Source organism: Dendrobates tinctorius, unplaced genomic scaffold, assembly GCF_039654945.1.
Source record: "Dendrobates tinctorius isolate UK_male_01 unplaced genomic scaffold, ASM3965494v1 ptg000293l, whole genome shotgun sequence".
Lineage (NCBI taxonomy): Eukaryota > Metazoa > Chordata > Amphibia > Anura > Dendrobatidae > Dendrobates > Dendrobates tinctorius.
In genome coordinates, this window is record NW_027361960.1 from 27,685,799 (window position 1) to 27,705,245 (window position 19,447).

A 19,447-nucleotide genomic window follows, 5' to 3' on the forward strand; every position below is an offset into this window, starting at 1 on the left:
GCCGACCTTCAGAGACCGGCACAACGTTTTTTTTTTAATGCTATAGAGCGGGGCATGTCAGAACACCTTACGCTTGATCTCCAGCTGAATGTGATGCAGGCCTGCAATGCCGCTTACGTTCAAGCTACGAAACAGACTCGGTACTTACAGCAGCCACACATGGCATTTCCACCTGTGCCACCACTAACCCACTTCACATCTTTACAGAGTTCGGCTGCATACCACTGTACCACCACCACCATGCCCAGTCCTGCTGCACACCACTATACCGCCACCACCATGCCGGGTCTTGCTGCTGAAAGCCAGTCCACCGCCACCACCATGCCTGTTCCTGCTACTGCATGCCGGTCCACATCCACGTGACCGAGTCCTGCTCCTGCACGCCCGTCTACCTCCACGATGCAAAGTTCTAGTACTGCACGCCCCTCTACCTCCACGATGCAGAGTCCTGGTACTGCACAACATCCTCAACCCACCACTCCCACCCTTCCAAAGAGACACAGGAGAAGCAAGCTGCCTAGTAGCAGCACTGAATTGTACATAAAAAATAAAAGAGAGGCGCAATGAGTGTACCTGTGTTAAAATTGAATTCCCTAACTAAATCGACAGGGTGCTCACCTTAGAGGGTTGTGCCACCCTTGCACAACCACGGTGTGAACGTGAATGGTGGGTGAGGAGCATGTCCTCTCACCCCAGGAGGGCAATGCACGTAGCTGTCAGCAACCTCCGCTCTCCTGTTCGGTCCGTCTCTCACCGGCTTCCGGACGTAATCCTAAGACCGACCCCAGCCTTAAGTGCACATCAAGGATCCTGGAGCTTGTCAGCAACGCCCAGCAACCGCAGGTCCTCCCGCAAACAACTGCCCTCCAAGCTGCTCCTGCCGCTAATCCTCAAAAGAGGAAATTTAGTAAGAAGCAGCAAAAAAAAAAAAAAGCGGTCTATAGGAGCGCTAAAGGAGAGGCAGAAACCAGAAAAAGGTTTTAAACTCAGCTTTTATTCTTCCTCCAATACCCACTATTTTTTTGCTGCTTCTTCCTAGTAGCAGCTCTGGACAGAGCTCTGGACAGAAATCAAAAATGTAGAAGCGTGGCCCCAAAACTGTCCTACCACCTCCACCCTCACCTCCCAATGTGTCTGTTGTCCAATTTCTCGCTCCCTTCCAGTGTGTCTCTCACTTCCCATGCTTCCCCTCCTAATGTGTCTACTCTCATCCCTAACCTCCCAGACCCCACACATTTAGTAGGCCTTTCCCCAGGAACCCCTTCATCATCCACACATAGCCAATCATCCCAGCTCCACACACCCCAGGTCCATAACATTTCGCCCTCGTACTTTCACAAAAGTTAATTTTTGCTGTTAAATAAAATTGTGTTTTTTTTCCCCAATCACTGCTTGTCCTTTGTCTCTTTCTGCATCGTTGCCGTCAACACACTGTGCGCCGTCGCCGCTATAGAAGTATTCACTTAAGAAGCAAAGCTGCAGTGTAAAGCAAAAAAAAAAAAAGGAGGAGCAGATTGTGTCTGTCATGGAGCTATGAGGTGGCAAAAACACAAAGAGGACTGAAAATCCTCCTAAAAATCAGAATTAATACAGCACAAAGGGTCAGGGGTCAGCAATGCTCACCTGCCCAGGTGTCAGCACTAGTGCACTCAGGATGCAGAAAACCCATGAAGTAAAGATGGCGGAAAAACACTGATGAGACCACTGCTCAGAACTGACACTGAGCAATCACACCTCCATGAATTGGCAGACTATGAGAGGTCGTGTCATCAGTATTTTTCACTTGTGTTGCAGCCATCTTTGCTACATGGGTTTGCTGCATCCTGAGTGCACTAGTTCTGACACACAGACAGGTGAGCAAAGATATGAGGTGGACTATAGATTAATGCAGACTGAAAGACGATGGAGCTAATCCGACGTCACCTACCATAGCACTGACATCAGAGAGAAGAGGTGCAGTGTAAAGAATGGGTGACATAACCCTGCATGAGACAGGGAGTAGATTTATAAAGACTGAAGTGAACAGGTGAGCGCCTTATAAAACTAAGTATTGTAATGTTGAGGGCACTTGGAACAGGTGTTTAACTAGAGGTGTTTTATTATTTCAGTCAGCAAACATAACAGGTACATTTTAACATTCCAGGTACATAACATTACAGGAACATTTTACTGGCTTAAACCATTTCATCTTGCCATGCCACACATCCAATATCCGAAACAAAGTAGGCAGCAAATATATCCCTCATTTAGGCACCTTCCACTGTTGTCCTCAGAGGGTGATGTTGGTAAACTGGCAATGGGGTAGAAACAGGTTCATCAAGTTCTACAGTGGGTCGCTCTTTAGCCATGATGTAGTTGTGCAGAACCACACACTCTTTGACTCCATCGATGGTCTCAATTTTTAGATTAATGGCTGCTCCCGAAATCCGCCATTTATATACCAGCAAACCAAAGGCACACTCCACAGTTCTTTGTGCCCTTGTCAGTCGGTAGTTAAAAATTCTTTTTGTATGGTTCAAGTCCCGACTGGAGTATGGTTTAAGGAGGTTGGCACACATCTGAAAGGCCTCATTCCCAACCACAATAAACGGCATTGGAGGTCCTTGAGTGTTGGGAAGAGGTCGTGGCAGTGGGAAATTGAAATTATTCCCATAGAAGAGTTGGCTGATGTCCGAGTTTTTGAATGTCTGCTAGTCATTACCTCGTCCAAAAGATCCAATGTCCACGGCGACAAATCTACAGTCAGCAGCTGCAATCGCAATGAGCACAATAGAAAAGTATTTTTTATAATTAAAATACTCTGATCCAGTTCCAGCCGGTTCCAACTCTTCCACTGGAGTTTTCTAACGAAAAAGTTGATCAACTTATTTGTTCGAAAACTCAAGTGGAAGAGATTTTTTTTTTTTACTTATGGGTACCTATGACTATGGTTTAATATCAAAAAATGAAAGACTTCATGTTACAGAAGACACCATCTATACTGGTGTTTTACAACCTTCCGAAGGTACACAAAGGTCAGTCACCCCTGAAGGGAAGACAAATAGTCTCAGGGAACAACTCCATTTCACAGAATTGTGGTATTTATAAAGACAAAGTTCTGAGATAGTTTGCCATGGCCTTGCCATCATACATACGTGACACGTCTGATTCGCTACTGAAGATTGCGAACACCACTACTGATAAGGATACCTTTTTGGTGTCAATCGACATTGAGGCATCATATAGCAACATTTCCCACGATATGGGTCGGCAAGCTGTGAAATTTTTTCCAAGATCTAAGGGTACTCACTTTGCTGAATACAATCAGTTCATAAATCAACTTTTTCACTTTAACTAACCCATAATTACTTTTTATTTGATGGTAAGTTCTACAACCAGCTCAGGAGCACAGCTATGGGCAGCCCCTGTGCCCCCCCCATGCCAATCTGCTCCTGGGCTGGTGGGAGGACACTGTGGTTTTTGGTGAGGACAGGTCGTTCTGGTGGTGTCCACTGATATTATTCTGGGGACGCTATATTGATGACATTTTGATTTTGTGGACAGGTGATGTCCTCTCCTTGAGTATCTTTGTCAAGATTCTGAATAATAACGATATAGGCCTTAAATTCACGTCAAAAATTGATGCCAATTCCATTATCTTCCTAGACATCACCATTAGGAAGGATCATGAGGGCTGTTTACAAACCAGCATCTATAGGAAGCCCACCTCTACCAACAAATAGCAACCAAAGAACAAGAAACATACAAAACACATGGATCACCATATACAATACCAAATTTTATTAGAACACACAAAACCACAAAAAGTTTTTAAAAACATTTAAAAGACACAAATAGTAAAGTGTAACAAGTACATACAGGGAGCAACGGTTAGCCCAGTGGCACCTAAAGATAATACAGTGGGGAAAAAAAGTATTTAGTCAGTCAGCAATAGTGCAAGTTCCACCACTTAAAAAGATGAGAGGCGTCTGTAATTTACATCATAGGTAGACCTCAACTATGGGAGACAAACTGAGAAAAAAAAATCCAGAAAATCACATTGTCTGTTTTTTTTTCATTTTATTTGCATATTATGGTGGAAAATAAGTATTTGGTCAGAAACAAGCAATCAAGATTTCTGGCTCTCACAGACCTGTAACTTCTTCTTTAAGAGTCTCCTCTTTCCTCCACTCATTACCTGTAGTAATGGCACCTGTTTAAACTTGTTATCAGTATAAAAAGACACCTGTGCACACCCTCAAACAGTCTGACTCCAAACACCACTATGGTGAAGACCAAAGAGCTGTCAAAGGACACCAGAAACAAAATTGTAGCCCTGCACCAGGCTGGGAAGACTGAATCTGCAATAGCCAACCAGCTTGGAGTGAAGAAATCAACTGTGGGAGCAATAATTAGAAAATGGAAGACATACAAGACCACTGATAATCTCCCTCGATCTGGTGCTCCACGCAAAATCCCACCCCGTGGGGTCAGAATGATCACAAGAACGGTGAGCAAAAATCCCAGAACCACGCGGGGGGACCTAGTGAATGAACTGCAGAGAGCTGGGACCAATGTAACAAGGCCTACCATAAGTAACACACTACGCCACCATGGACTCAGATCCTGCAGTGCCAGACGTGTCCCACTGCTTAAGCCTGTACATGTCCGGGCCCGTCTGAAGTTTGCTAGAGAGCATTTGGATGATCCAGAGGAGTTTTGGGAGAATGTCCTATGGTCTGATGAAACCAAACTGGAAGTGTTTGGTAGAAACACAACTTGTCGTGTTTGGAGGAAAAAGAATACTGAGTTGCATCCATCAAACACCATACCTACTGTAAAGCATGGTGGTGGAAACATCATGATTTGGGGCTGTTTCTCTGCAAAGGGGCCAGGACGACTGATCCGGGTACATGAAAGAATGAATGGGGCTATGTATCGTGAGATTTTGAGTGCAAACCTCCTTCCATCAGCACGGGCATTGAAGATGAAACGTGGCTGGGTCTTTCAACATGACAATGATGCAAAGCACACCGCCAGGGCAACGAAGGAGTGGCTTCGTATGAAGCATTTCAAGGTCCTGGAATGGCCTAGCCAGTCTCCAGATCTCAACCCTATAGAAAACCTTTGGAGGGAGTTGAAAGTCCGTGTTGCCAAGCGAAAAGCCAAAAACATCACTGCTCTAGAGGAGATCTGCATGGAGGAATGGGCCAACATACCAACAACAGTGTGTGGCAACCTTGTCAAGACTTACAGAAAACGTTTGACCTCTGTCATTGCCAACAAAGGATATATCACAAAGTATTGAGATGAAATTTTGTTTCTGACCAAATACTTATTTTCCACCATAATATGCAAATAAAATGAAAAAAAAAAACCAGACAATGTGATTTTCTGGATTTTTTTTTCTCAGTTTGTCTCCCATAGTTGAGGTCTACCTATGATGTAAATTACAGACGCCTCTCATCTTTTTAAGTGGTGGAACTTGCACTATTGCTGACTGACTAAATACTTTTTTTCCCCACTGTATATAGAGTTTCTAATCCCAGTTGTAATGGGAGAACCCATGTCTCTATATGCATGTACCCAACTTAATAATATGAGACAGAAAATCATCACGTGCCCAAAAAAAGTTGGGAAGATTACAGAGATAGGCACCAAATACAAAAAGCGTCAAGATGAGGCAAAAAATATATATAGAGAGCAGTTAAATATAGATGTGAAATTATTTAAGTCCTTATATCTAAATATAGGCACCTAACACCACTATACATGAGTGAAGGTGCAACAATAACATCTAAAATATAAGATATACACGCTCAAGTAAGGTGAAACCCTCCTAATAGGCCCATAAAATCATAGTTTGTAAAATACATTACCCTGTCAATAGGCATGCTCACAGAAGGACAAACAAACTGCAATCATTAAGGTGCAAGGCAAAAAAACGGCTCCTGTAAACCCGACGCGTATCGTCACTATTGTGACTTCATCAGGGCCAGAGAGGAATGTAGTGGGTTCTGTGAATCTTATTACTATATGTACAATCGAATAATTAGCAACTCTCAACAGCTGTTAAGCTTACCGCATGGAGTACTTGTGCAATGGCGGCAGTAACATTGGATGGACGGAAATAGTTCAGTGACGAGTACTGGCGCAAGTGCGCATGCGCCAACATTGTAATGGAAACCCAAGACACAAAGGTTTTCATCTATACACATAGATGGAAAGTCTTCACTAAATAGACACTCTGTTTGAGTGCACCTGCGCGATATAGCGTCACATTTTCGCAAGGTCCTTCACGCAGAGATACCATGTCCTTGTGTTATAACGAGTCTTAGCGGCGGTAATACCAGATGCCCGGAAGTAGGTCAATAATAAGTACAGGCGCAAGTACGCATGTGCCAACGTTGTCATAGAAACCCAAGACACCAAGGTTTTCATCTATACATATAAATGGAAAGTCTTCCCTAAGTGAACACATTGATTAGGTGCGCCTGCGCGATATAGCGTCACATGACCGAAAAGTCCTTCACGCAGATATGCTATGTCCTTGTGTTATAGCGAACCTTTGCACAAGTGCGCGTGTGCAAACGTAATTGTAATACCCAGGATACAAGGACCTGCGTCAGCGCACAGAGTTTAAAGACCCCCAAAGGAGACACGCATATCAAGTGCATCAACATGATGTAATAACTTATGCCCACAAGGTCCTTCAGAGATATAAAATCTTTCTGCTTAAGAGTTAACAAATCGCCATACCTCCAATAGAATATAAATAATTATTTCTACCAATAATATATGTGGAGGCGTTGTTTAGGGCATGGCATCTTATCGCACCATAATCCTGTATTCCATACCCAAAAGGATATAAAAAAAGAGGACCACAGAGGCAGTGTGTTCCACACACATATAATAAAGAGCTATACAACAGGCTATAAGACTGTCTATAGAATGTATGAAGGACATCCATGCAGTCTATTGTAAATCTGACATAAAACGCACATTCCCTGTAGCTGTCACAAATATATGAGAGACTAAAATGTAGTCCATCAACACCTAAAAGATGTCAGGGTATAGAAAAAACATAACTCACTGGTATGTAAAGTTTCCTTACTTATTTTACCATCAAGTAATGAGCAGGTACAGTAATTTCACACAAACATTTAGGCGAAGGTACATGATCGTTAGAAAGCCAGAAAGTCCAGAGTGGTGTGACAGACATAAATGGTTCATAAATTCATCAAAATAAGTTGATGTAATTCTGTATAGTTAAAGAGATAGAAGACATATCCCCACACTCTCTGTCCAAATCTGAAGGTGACGTGATATACTCACACCACAATGTCAGTTATAGTACATGAACAGACCAATTAGTCAAAAAGATCATACAACAGGGGATGTCAGCTATGTCGAAACACCACATAACAATATGGACAGATAGTGCAAAGACCTCATCCCCTTCAAAGGATGTACATTTCGACAAATGAATATAAATGGGTAGCCAAAATATGTAGACCCATGGGTCTTATTAACTATCCCAAGGTTATATTTGGTGACAATCAATACCTCCAAAAATATATAAGGTCAAAAGAACCTAACCAACCTCTACCAACAACTTACTTAGATGGAGTAGTCATCACCCTTTCAGACTCAGGAGGGGGATCCCTAAGGGACAATACTTGAGAGACAAGAGAAATTGTTCCTCAGGTCCATCATTCTATACAGAGGCACGTATCCTACATGAAGCATTTAAACAAGATGAACCATTACCAAGGACCAATCTTTTTCAACCTAAAGCCAATCATAAATTGGGGCCCCCTCCTGAGGTTGATAGGTTATTTTGATGCCTACTCCCGCAAGAGATGAGGGATATCATTAATATGCATTGGGGCATCCTATTGGCAGATACAGACATAAGAGAGATTTTACCAAAAACACCTGCTATCACTTTTAGAAGGGGGAGAGCCATAGGAGATCAGTTTGTTCACAGTACCTTCATCCCCCCCTAAAAAGAACGGTACTTGGCTTGACAGTATACAGTCAGGCACTTTCAGATGCAGCAGCTGCTCCTTTTGTGATTTTATAGCCACTGGTAATCAATTTCAGTGTGACAAATTTTATATGCAGCTTTAAGGGGTAGGCAATAAATGTACCTGGTAGACATTTAATAAGCTCTATATGGATTTTCATGGCTCATATGTTGTCCACCGTACTATCACATTGACAAAGATATGGTTTGATTGGAGGGACCTTATCATTTGGTTCCCCTCTAACTAGGAGAGAGAGTTTAAATATCCTCTGTATAATTGTAAAACATTACATCTCCTTGTATGTCTTTGCTAATTTCTCCCCTTATAATGAGACATCTCTTTTGACATGAGTTTGCACCAGCATGTAACACTGGATATGAGGATTTGTTTTGCCCTGCCCCTCCTTGCATCTTACATTGACGGAGGATGAATGACATTCGCCTCTGCTCTTGCGTCCCCGGCGGAACGCACATGGAGCACACAACCTCTGCGCCTGCGCACGTGGTGGAACGCAGTTGAAACACATATGAACGGGAAGTGATCATCATATACTTCTGCATCTGCTCACTCGCTGGAACGCAAATGCGGAACTACATTGCGGCTATGTGTAGCGTGCTTCCGGTATTGTGGCACGCACGCGGAGCTATCCAGGTGATTCAAATCATTATCTATCTCAGAGTTTATATTTTGGTTTAACTGGGCACTTGACTTCAAGCACCACATCCAGAGGGGATTCACCCTATGTGCTGAGGACTCTATCGCTATTTAGATTTCACCATGACAAGCTACCGAGTCTTTTCTAACATGTATTTGTACTCCTGATGAACCTCACGCAAGAGGGGAAACGCGTCTAGTTTATTGCTTTATATACATGCTCTGTGGGCTTTTGTGGATGCATTAGTGCGAGAGGAGCTCCTTATTTAATGTTTGCATTTGGCTCCACTTATGGAGATATGATTTGGGGGAGCTATACGGGGATCAGCTTGGGGGTTTTCTCTGTCTTATCACAAACAGTATTAGTATGGACATTTGATAAATATATTTAGTCTGTATAGCATTAGGAACCACATGCTCTCCATTGATGAGCTTTATTGATAATATGTCCTATACCTTGCCTGAACCCACGGCCTAGATGTTCCAATGATGTTACATCTAAGCACTCTAGCACCTTATATGTTGTATGATTTTTCTTATAACTACCCTATTAGGGTAACTCTTTGGGATAGCCATCGAGGAGCGGGGGTGCCAATCTCGTCATTTGATCAAATAGGGTGCCAACCTCCGCTGACAGGCAGGGTCAGAGCAGGAACAGTTTGGCCATTAGCTCTCTGTCTGAAATATATATTATACCGGTGTCTACCCTCTTCTTGTGGTTGAATGATTTGGGTTATATCTTAAACATTGGATATACTTTTTCTTGTCATCAGTTTCCCATCCCCTCCATACAGGGTTTTCAAGGGCTAGAAGGGATAGTCGACTGTGAGCGGGAGCGCCATTTCCGCAGGAATAGGGTGCCAACCTCCACTGGTAGGTAGGGTGCATTTAGGACTAGAGTAGGGCCAGGCAGCTCCCTTGGCCTTTTCTATATAATGTCTTTTATATTTGGTGATAGTATTGGTTGTTGTGCACCAGTTAGTAATTTTAGAAGCCCTGCCTGTTTAAATGGAAAGAGGAAAAAAACTCACACAAATAGATTTTACATATTACCTTGTGATGTCATAGACAAGTAAAGCACCAGCAGCTCCTCTGTAATAACTCCGTGTAACAGATCTAAGCAAGAGACAAAACAACAAATTTAGGGTACAAACGTGTGGTGGCTTTTCATTTCAAGAGGTTGTCTCACTACAGACATTTATGGCTCATCCACTGGATATACCATAAATGTCTATTAGATGGATGTCTACCCCATTAAAAAACTGGAGCCCTGACTTGTGGTGACAGGAGAAATGGCCACACATCCTTTACAGTCACTGATGAAGACATTTCAAATACAGTACGCTCTACTTTATTCTGAGCTCCTACAGCAGTGATTGCAGAAAATTGCTGCCCACATGGCCGCCTCGCCTTTACCTGTAGGTTGAGCAGAAGTCAGAGCACAAGATCAGTATAGGATGCCTACACTGACTGCAGGTCCCAAAAGATTGAATCTGTATATATTAGACAGTTGTGGTGAATCTTGTAGATATGCAATAAATATCTGTCATGATAAAATACTTACTATAACATATACATTAACAAAAAAAATATACAAAACAAGTTTCTAATTATAATCAAAATGGCAAAAAGAAAAGAAAAAGATTTTAACAGCATTATCGGATGTGGAAAGTGTAAACTTTCAACACATCTTGATCAAACACAAGACATCTAGCCACTTTGTGGCAAACATTTTACACTTTCACTGCAAAGCATGTGTGTAATAGAACTAGAATATTAAAGGCAGAGCTCAGCATGTGGGGGGCAATATTAAAAGATTAACTTTTCCACAGAGTAGCGATGGGAGTTAGAAGATAAAAATTGCAGCAGTAGTTAAAGGGATATTCTCAAGTTGTCTGTGGTGCAGCTCAGAGCCATGCAGTGTCATTACTTCCAGGTTCCTCGTGGGCGGGCTTTCCTCATTGAGTGACAGTTCTGGCGAGTAGCAGAGCTGAAGTATTAGTAGAACCATAAAGCTCAGCACAAGTTCTGGTGTAACACATTCAGCCATCGGTGGTTTGTTCTTTAGTGTACACTGTGATCACTGTGTTTAGATGTAGCGATAACTGGGAACAAGCACACAGCCCCAGACAGCCAGAGCAGTGATTAGGAGAACTTCACTGAAAGCTGGGGCTGGCAATTTTGCAAGATTTATAACAGAAGCTCTTCAGGAGCGGACACGGTTGTAAACAGCTAACTGCTAAATATAGATCAATGCACTGGGGGGAGGTGGCTGGGATATTAGGAGTTAAAGGGGGTGACCAATACTTTGTGTCCCTTCCATATTAACACTAACTGATATAAACGCTTTTGTAAATGCCTTGCTTTCCAAATCCTTCAATACCCTGGTCACATGATCTTGGAGAGAAATTGATGTAACATTACAGGAAGTCAGACGATTCTCAGAGTTCCTGGCTGGGGAATCTGACGCGACATCACAGTCATGTGACTTTCCTGCTATGTGGGTGAGTGGGGCTCTATTTTCCAGAGCTCACTTTTTGCTTCGAGGCATGCTGCTGCATACTCATCTCTCCCCCCAGAGCTCTCCTTTGTATGTGTACAGCAGAGGTTGTTTGTGTGCACACATACTCTGCTCCACACCCTCTGTAATGTATACTCCGCTGTATACCCTCTGTTATATCCATCCATAGAGGAGAATATGGTCAGTGAGGATAGGTAGTGGATCATTGTTATTGTCAGAGCGTTTTTTTCTGGTGCTTTATGGTACGTCTGGTGACTTTCCTGCAGCAGTGTCCTGGACAGGATATTATACTGTGGGTGGTGCTGAGGGAGGAGTTGGAGGTGTGTAGGTGGAGTTACAGGGGAAGTGCTCACAGCTGGCTTGTAGCCCATCATAAGGGCTGATGGCAAATGCACTCAGAAGAGAACAAAGGAAAAGGAAGTGATTACTGTGACAACAGAATGATTGTCGGGGGACTGATAGTGAAGCAGAAAGGCATAAAACTTGGCACAAAAAAGTATATTGGGATCTTTAGGGACATTGTATTTTACCATCAATGCCTAAGTACAGTAACTGAATTCACGCATCAGAAAACCCAATATTCCGAGGCACCAGAGAAAACAGGGATGAAACATAACCTTTATTCAATCCTTAAAAATCACACAGGAAAACACAATTTAGGCAGACAAGTGAAGCAACATTTCAGCCAAAAAGGCCCATTTTCAAGCCACAAGTGCAATAAAAATTACAGTCACTCCATGAGAAAAAAGGAATTTTTTTTCATGTTATCAACTACTATAACCAATAAGAAGATGTATGTTCCCTGTCAAATTTAGTGTAAGGTTGCTTTATTTTTATTAGGTGTTGAACGTCTCTAGCTTTGCCTGTGTTAGGGTACATTCCCACGGTCAGTAAACGCTGCGGGTTGGATGCTGCGTCCAACCCGCAGCATCCAAATGTTACAACATAGTGGATGGGATTTTAAGGAATCCCATCCATCATGCGTGCACCGATGCCTGCGGCTTACCTGTGGAGACGGAAATGTGGCGCGTCTTTCCAGACCGAAGCATGTCTATTTATCTTGCAGAAATGTGAGCCTCTGCAGGATAAATTTCACCCATTCAATGTATTGGACGCGGTGATTCCTCAAGGTTCAAATAACACATGCAGAATCACCTGTGTTCAAAAGCCAGCAGCGCTGTGGACGCGTCCGACACGTGCTGCGTCCAAAGCACTGCCAATTACTGACAGTGTGCACCCGGTCTCAGACGTCTAGCCATAAACAAATAATTAACGCTCACTGTGCTCCCTGTACAAAATATGACCCTCCCACTGTTCCCATTATGGTGCATTGTATCCAAACTGTCCACTCCTTCCCATATTGGGCCTCCTCTTCACAATGTCCCCACACACTGCGACAACTTATACTGCTCAGTCTCAACATCGTACCCCCTCCTCACACTCCTTTCCCTCCCCCAGCATAACGTTCCCTCCATACTGCGCCCTCACACTGTCTCCCATGTCTATATTGTGCCCCTGCACTCTTTTTTACCCCCAAACTGTCCCCTTACACATTCCCCCTCTCCTCTGCAGGCTGTCCAATCACCCATTCCCTGTCCTTCTCAAGACTGTCCCGTCACACATTCCCCCTCTCCTCTGCAGGCTGTCCAATCACCCATTCCCTGTCCTTCTCAAGACTGTCCCGTCACACATTCCCCCTCTCCTCTGCAGGCTGTCCAATCACCCATTCCCTGTCCTTCTCAAGACTGTCCGGTCACACATTCCCCCTCTCCTTGCCAAGAATGTCCATTCACATATTCTGACTCTTCTTCCCAAAACTGTCTCCTCATATATTACCCTTTCACTCTACTGTCTCCTTACCCATTTCCCCCTACATCTTCATGTGGTTTTCTCACACATGGCCCCTACTTCAATACCATCTCATCATACTTACCGTACAGCTGTCTTTACCTCCTGTGTGGTGCAAGAGTAAAGTCAGCAGCCTGATCAGCTGATCTGGAAGGGCTTCGATTTTACTTGTCTCTGAAAGATGCAAGTACAACTGAATGCTGGGAGCCAGCTTTTTACATCTTCTCTGAGCTAGCTGTCAGCTTGACAGCTGGCTCTGAGAATGGCTGAATCCCACTCTGGGGGTTGCAGCAAAATGCAGCCAACTGGAAGATACCTTGGACCAAATGATGACATCCTCCTGCTGGCTGTACCAAGGGGCAAATGTCCAACCAGCCTTCCCTAGATATCCAACTGCATAAATGGAACGTGTCACCACCTTTTTGCTACCCATCTGAGAGCAGCATGATGTCGAGGCAGAAACAATGATTTCAGTGATGTATCACTTACTTTAGTGGTTTCTGCAGTTTCGATTAAAAACAGTTTTATCTGCTGCAGATTTAGCAGTTTCTGAATGCTCAGCTCTTTATCACCCCACCGACACCACTGATTGCACAGTATACAAAGAAAGCTGCCAAAGGCAAAAAAACTGCCAGTCATTGGTGAGAGTATTGTTGAATTACTTGGCAAAAGGCCAAGTAGTCCACTAATGATTATCTTGTGCTGATAAAACAGTGATTTTCTAAAAACTACACAGCAGCCCAGTAAGTGGCACATCACAGGATTCAGGGTCTCTGTCGCTACATTATGCTGCTCTCAGATTAGGTAGCAAAAACCCGGTGACAGTTCTGCTACAACCACTTGTCTTTACTGCCTTACTTCTATATTCTGTATAAATATGTGACTCTTCAGTTGATATGTTAAACCAAGTCCAATGGAGAGACCCAAGTAAGCTTGCAATTTATCATCACCTATTCAGCTAGACATTAAAAAGATAACCACTGAGGACACACTTTTTATTATTAAAATATGTTCATATTGAAAGGTTATGGGTACAAAAAAAAATAAAGATGTACGCACAACACATTTTTAGGCTCTTTTATTTTTCTTAACTAAAAACCAATGGGGTTTTTTTTAGTACATGCATTTTTGCTTGTGTTTTTTTTTCCATTCATTAGAATGGGTGCAAAACACTGAAAGAATTGAAGCTGCAGATTTGAAAATATGCCCAGCAGCTCAAAAACACAAGCAAAAAAATAAAATGCAGCATGGGAATTGAATTTTTGAAATCTCATTCATTTTGCTAGTACTATAAAACATTGCAAAAGCACCATGTGTGAACATATCCTTTGTGCACCTAAATATTAGCTAGTATTAAAATAAACTGTGCATCCATATAAAAAAGAATGAAATGACATCCATATATTAAAGATTAATATACAATGCTACAGTTGTGGCCAAAAGTATTGACACCCCTGCAGTTCTGTCAGATAATACTCAGTTTCTTCCTGAAAATGATTGCAAACACAAATGCTTTGGTATTTATATTTTCATTTAATTTGTCTTAAATGAAAAAACACAAAAGAGAATGAAGCAAAATGCAAAACATTGATCATTTCACACAAAACTCCAAAAATGGGCCAGACTAAAGTATTGGCACCCTCAGCCTAATACTTGGTTGCACAACCTTTAGCCAAAATAACTGTGACCAACCGCTTCCGGTAACCATCAATGAGTTTCTTACAATGCTCTGCTGGAATTTTAGACCATTCTTCTTTGGCAAACTGCTCCAGGTCCCTGATATTTGAAGGGTGCCTTCTCCAAACTGCCATTTTTAGATCTCTCCACAGGTGTTCTATGGGATTCAGGTCTTGACTCATTGCTGGCCACCTTAGAAGTCTCCAGTGCTTTCTCTCAAACCATTTTCTAGTGCTTTTTGAAGTGTGTTTTGGGTCATTGTCCTGCTGGAAGACCCAAGACCTCTGAGGGAGACCCAGCTATCTCACACTGAGCCCTACATTATGCTGCAAAATTTGTTGGTAGTCTTCAGACTTCATAATGCCATGCACACGGTCAAACAGTCCAGTGCCAGAGGCAGCAAAGCAACCCCAAAACATCAGGGAACCTCCGCCATGTTTGACTGTAGGGACCGTGTTTTTTTCTTTGAATGCCTCTTTTTTTCTCCTGTAAACTCTATGTTGATGCCTTTGCCCAAAAAGCTCTACTTTTGTCTCATATGACCAGAGAACATTCTTCCAAAACGTTTTAGGCTTTTTCAGGTAAGTTTTGGCAAACTCCAGCCTGGCTTTTTTATGTCTCGGGGTAAGAAGTGGGGTCTTCCTGGGTCTCCTACCATACAGTCCCTTTTCAATCAGACGCCGACGGATAGTACGGGTTGACACTGTTGTACCCTCGGAGTGCAGGGAAGCTTGAACTTGATTGGATGTTATGGATGTTAGTTGAGGTTCTTTATCCAATATCCGCACAATCTTGCGTTGAAATCTCTTGTCAATTTTTCTTTTCCGTCCACATCTAGGGAGGTTAGCCACAGTGCCATGGGCTTTAAACTTCTTGATGACACTGCGCACGGTAGACACAGGAACATTCAGGTCTTTGGTGATGGACTTGTAGCCTTGAGATTGCTCATGCTTCCTCACAATTTGGTTTCTCAAGTCCTCAGACAGTTCTTTGGTGTTCTTTCTTTTCTCCATGCTGAATGTGGTACACACAAGGACACAGGACAGAGGTTGAGTCAACTTTAATCCATGTCAACTGGCTGCAAGTGTGATTTAGTTATTGCCAACACCTGTTAGGTGCCACAGGTAAGTTACATGTGCTGTTAATTACACAAACTAGAGAAGCATCACATGATTTTTCGAACAGTGCCAATACTTTTGTCCACCCTCTTTTTTATGTTTGTTTGGTGTGGAATTATATCCAATTTGGCTTTAGGACAATTCTTTGTGTGTTTTTTCATTTAAGACAAATTAAATGAAGATAATAACAAAGAATTTGTGTTTGCAATCATTTTCAGGAAGAAACTGAGTATTATCTGAGAGAATTGCAGGGGTGTCAATACTTTTGGCCACAACTGTATATTCCCGAGGAAGCTACGATCGGGCGCCAGGATTCCTCCCTGTTAACACTGGTTAGTAAATTCACCTCTGCAATGTGAGCGCCGATCAGATCATTGAGCAGTAATAAGAAAAAAAAAAATGAACATATTTAAAAAAAAAAAAAAGTAATATGCTTAGCTATGGGTTTTATTTAGTAATTATTATATAGGAGACCCATTCCGCTAAGAAAGTTACTCCTTCCTGAACGGGCAATTATCCCTTGTTTGTCCATTTGTACCCTCCCTTCCAAAAGCCATAACTTTTTTTATTTTTACATAAACATAGCTATATGAGAGCTTATTATCTGTGGGACGATTTGTACTTTTGAATGACACCTTTTATTATGTGAGGTACTGGCCTTCAAAGCATCAAAGTTAGAGAGCTGACATATGTCGTAACTGCTGATGATGATGGTAAGGGGTTAAGTGTGAATGCACTTCTCTATGGAAGTAATTAAAATGTCCTGCTTTTATATTAAATGAGTGTTCTGGTTTTAAAGAGGAAGCGTCGCCAGGCCAAAAGTAGCCAGTTTATGCTCATATTTTATTCCCATTGCTCCGCTGAGTTTTCAGTTTTTGGGGGAATTTTTTTTTTTTTAAATCAGTCGTACGGTTCGAGAATTTTTTTTTTTTTTTTTTAACTTAGTGCTATTTTTATCATCTCCACAAGGGGGTAAGCTGACAGGTTAATAATGCAGAGAGACACCCCCTTGCAAAGACCAGAAAAATCTGAACCAAATTAAAAAGGTCCACATCTCTGGAACTATATGGCGGATTTAAGAAACGATAAAAATAATAATAATAATAATAATAATAATAATAATAATCATCATCAGAGGAGCAGCGGAAAAAAAATAATATAACACATGACTACAGATAAACAATTTACATACTTACTGTTACTTGCCATGTATCTTCTCATCGTCTTCTCTCTACAGTGTATAATACTCTATTAATACAAGTAAATGAGAAGCTGTCAGCACGTGACCGCTTGTCTAAGCTGGAATTGGAGAGGAATCCTGACCACGTCCACATTGGGCACTGCAAGGATTATTCAACTGCAGGCCCATAAAGTTACTGCAGAAATTTATGCTGAGCCTGAAAACCTCTATAATGGCACTTTGTACCAAAAACATATACAATGATATAACACAATCATAACAAGCGTTTATCTACTTAAAACCATTTCAGAGCAATAACTTCTGTCTTCTGACTAAGGATCAGAAAGGAAGATGTCTACTTGAGATAATGTTAGGACATCACTATAATCACATAGTGCAACAAGGTTGCTGAACAGCCGGCAACTTCCCTTAATTATGAGAAAGCTGAGGCTTTCAGAGAAAAATTATAACATGCTGGTGAATCCGCAGCGTGTGCACATACCCTAAAAGCACCAGTGCCAAATCTATTGGGAGGTTTTTTTTTAGAAAGCAGAATGCACAAAGGATGGTAATTTTTCAAGCCCCAAGAAAAGTACGGTAAATGGAAACATAAAAAAAAACAAAAAAAACAAAAAAAAACACCAGCCAGACCTATATATCTCCTTTTGAGTCCACTGCTAACTTTGAAAAAAGTCACAAAAACTGCCATTGTATATATTCACTAAGTTTTTTTTTACATGGATTTTTAAGTAGATCCACTACAAAATCCAGATTAAACACCATTCATCTACTCTATGAAAACACTTCCTTTTTAGTAGAGAAACCTTGGGGTATTAACGCTTTATAACGATCATAACAAATGCAATAATTAATTTTAAAAATATGCATGTATATATCTATGTATCAAAATGTAAAACCTGGCTGAAACACAGCACGACTTTCAGATGAGAACCACTTCAGATTTGTCCACCTCTAACTCTGTGTGAACATACCTTTACAGAGCCAGTCCAAATTTGTGATCTCAAACTGGCATCTGAGACAGATTGACTAATAAAGGGGTTGTCTGGTCTACGGTTACAAGTCTGCAGTCAGTAAGCGACTGCAGACTTGCGAATCCTCACATCATGTGTACTGCGCGTTATGAGGCTTCTCCAGAGTCCTCGCTCAATGAAAGTGTACTAAGCGAGTCCGGAAACAGTCAAATCAAACTGTGACCGGGAGTAAAAATATCACATACTTGGGGTCCCAGGGCTCCTTACATTGTCACCGGAGAATAGTCACAGCATGCAGTGCACGATATGAGAATTCACAAGTCTGCAGACTTTTAGCTTTAGAATGGACAACCCCTTTAAGATTGCGCATGGAGTCTTTAGTGGCACATGTATCAAGCAGATAATTGCCCATTTAACTATTCCAGCTCAAGCAGTAAGCATCCAGATATGCCAGCAACAATGCCCAATAATACAGCACATATCTCCACTATAGAACTGACTCTGATATTTGTTTTTTTTCTTTTAGGGGGGTTGAGGGGTAATGAGGGATTCATACCGAAATCTTTCTTGTCCTGCTGTATCCCAGATCTGTAGCTTCACATATTTACCACCAACATTTATTATCTTAGAGCCAAACTCTACGCCGATTGTGTGATTGGAATCTTCTTTAACTAGAAAGGAAGCAGAAAATAATACAATCATGGCAAGAAAGCACAACGCTACTGTCAAAGATCTCACCCTGTGATCAGTAATTATCAACATGATGATCAACATGAATAATAATAATAATGATCCTCTTCATACAATAGTAATATAAAGTAATGTTACAAATGGGGGCATACTGCATATAGGGAACATTTACTTTATCTTTAGTGGTGACTTGTAGGCCAACACTCAAAGGTTTTCCACCTAACACCCAGGATTCTCGGCAGCTTCTCTGTCCCGCTGGCAAGGCGTTCCACGTTCTCGCCCTCCTCTTAACGGTTGGCCTGCAACCACTGACTGCTTTTAATGGCCAGACATCAACCAGTTTAAAATTGTTGTTTTTCCATAAAGTTGCCATCCTATAAAATAAATTATAGAGCTGTTACTCAGCCTTTCTGGGTCAAGTCAGTTCAACAGTTCTGCCGACACAGATGGCACAAGCCACTAAGCCCAGTGATTGGCTTCAACAGTCATTTGCGCTATAGACGTGACGTCACAGCTGCGCCTGCCAACATAGACCGGGGCAGCCGTAAAGAGCCGGCAATGGCCCTGAGAGGGTGTATAACTGGTCTGTTTGTCATATGTCACAACCCAATAGAAAAAAACAATTTTAAAACATATGTAACAGAAAAAGACAGTTTACAGCAACATGAAACAACATATTCATGCTTTCTAGCTATATAACCCAGAGGGATAAAAAACAAGTGTAGACTCCTCACATGAACACAACCTGTGTAACAGTA

At 42.0% G+C, this 19,447-nt stretch overlaps 1 protein-coding gene across 4 annotated transcripts in view; it reads right to left on the minus strand.

Annotated features, from left to right (window-relative positions):
• The window catches only part of RAB4A (RAB4A, member RAS oncogene family), a 103,915-nt gene that overhangs the window by 64,683 nt on the left and 19,785 nt on the right, over positions 1–19,447 (minus strand). For all 4 annotated transcript variants that reach the window (XM_073560224.1, XM_073560223.1, XM_073560221.1 and 1 more), the window contains exons 3-4: positions 18,556–18,670; positions 9,717–9,779 (exon numbers count right to left, since the gene is read on the minus strand). In XM_073560224.1, coding sequence (XP_073416325.1) covers positions 9,717–9,779; positions 18,556–18,670 — 178 coding nt within the window. The remainder of the gene's footprint in view (positions 1–9,716; positions 9,780–18,555; positions 18,671–19,447) is intronic.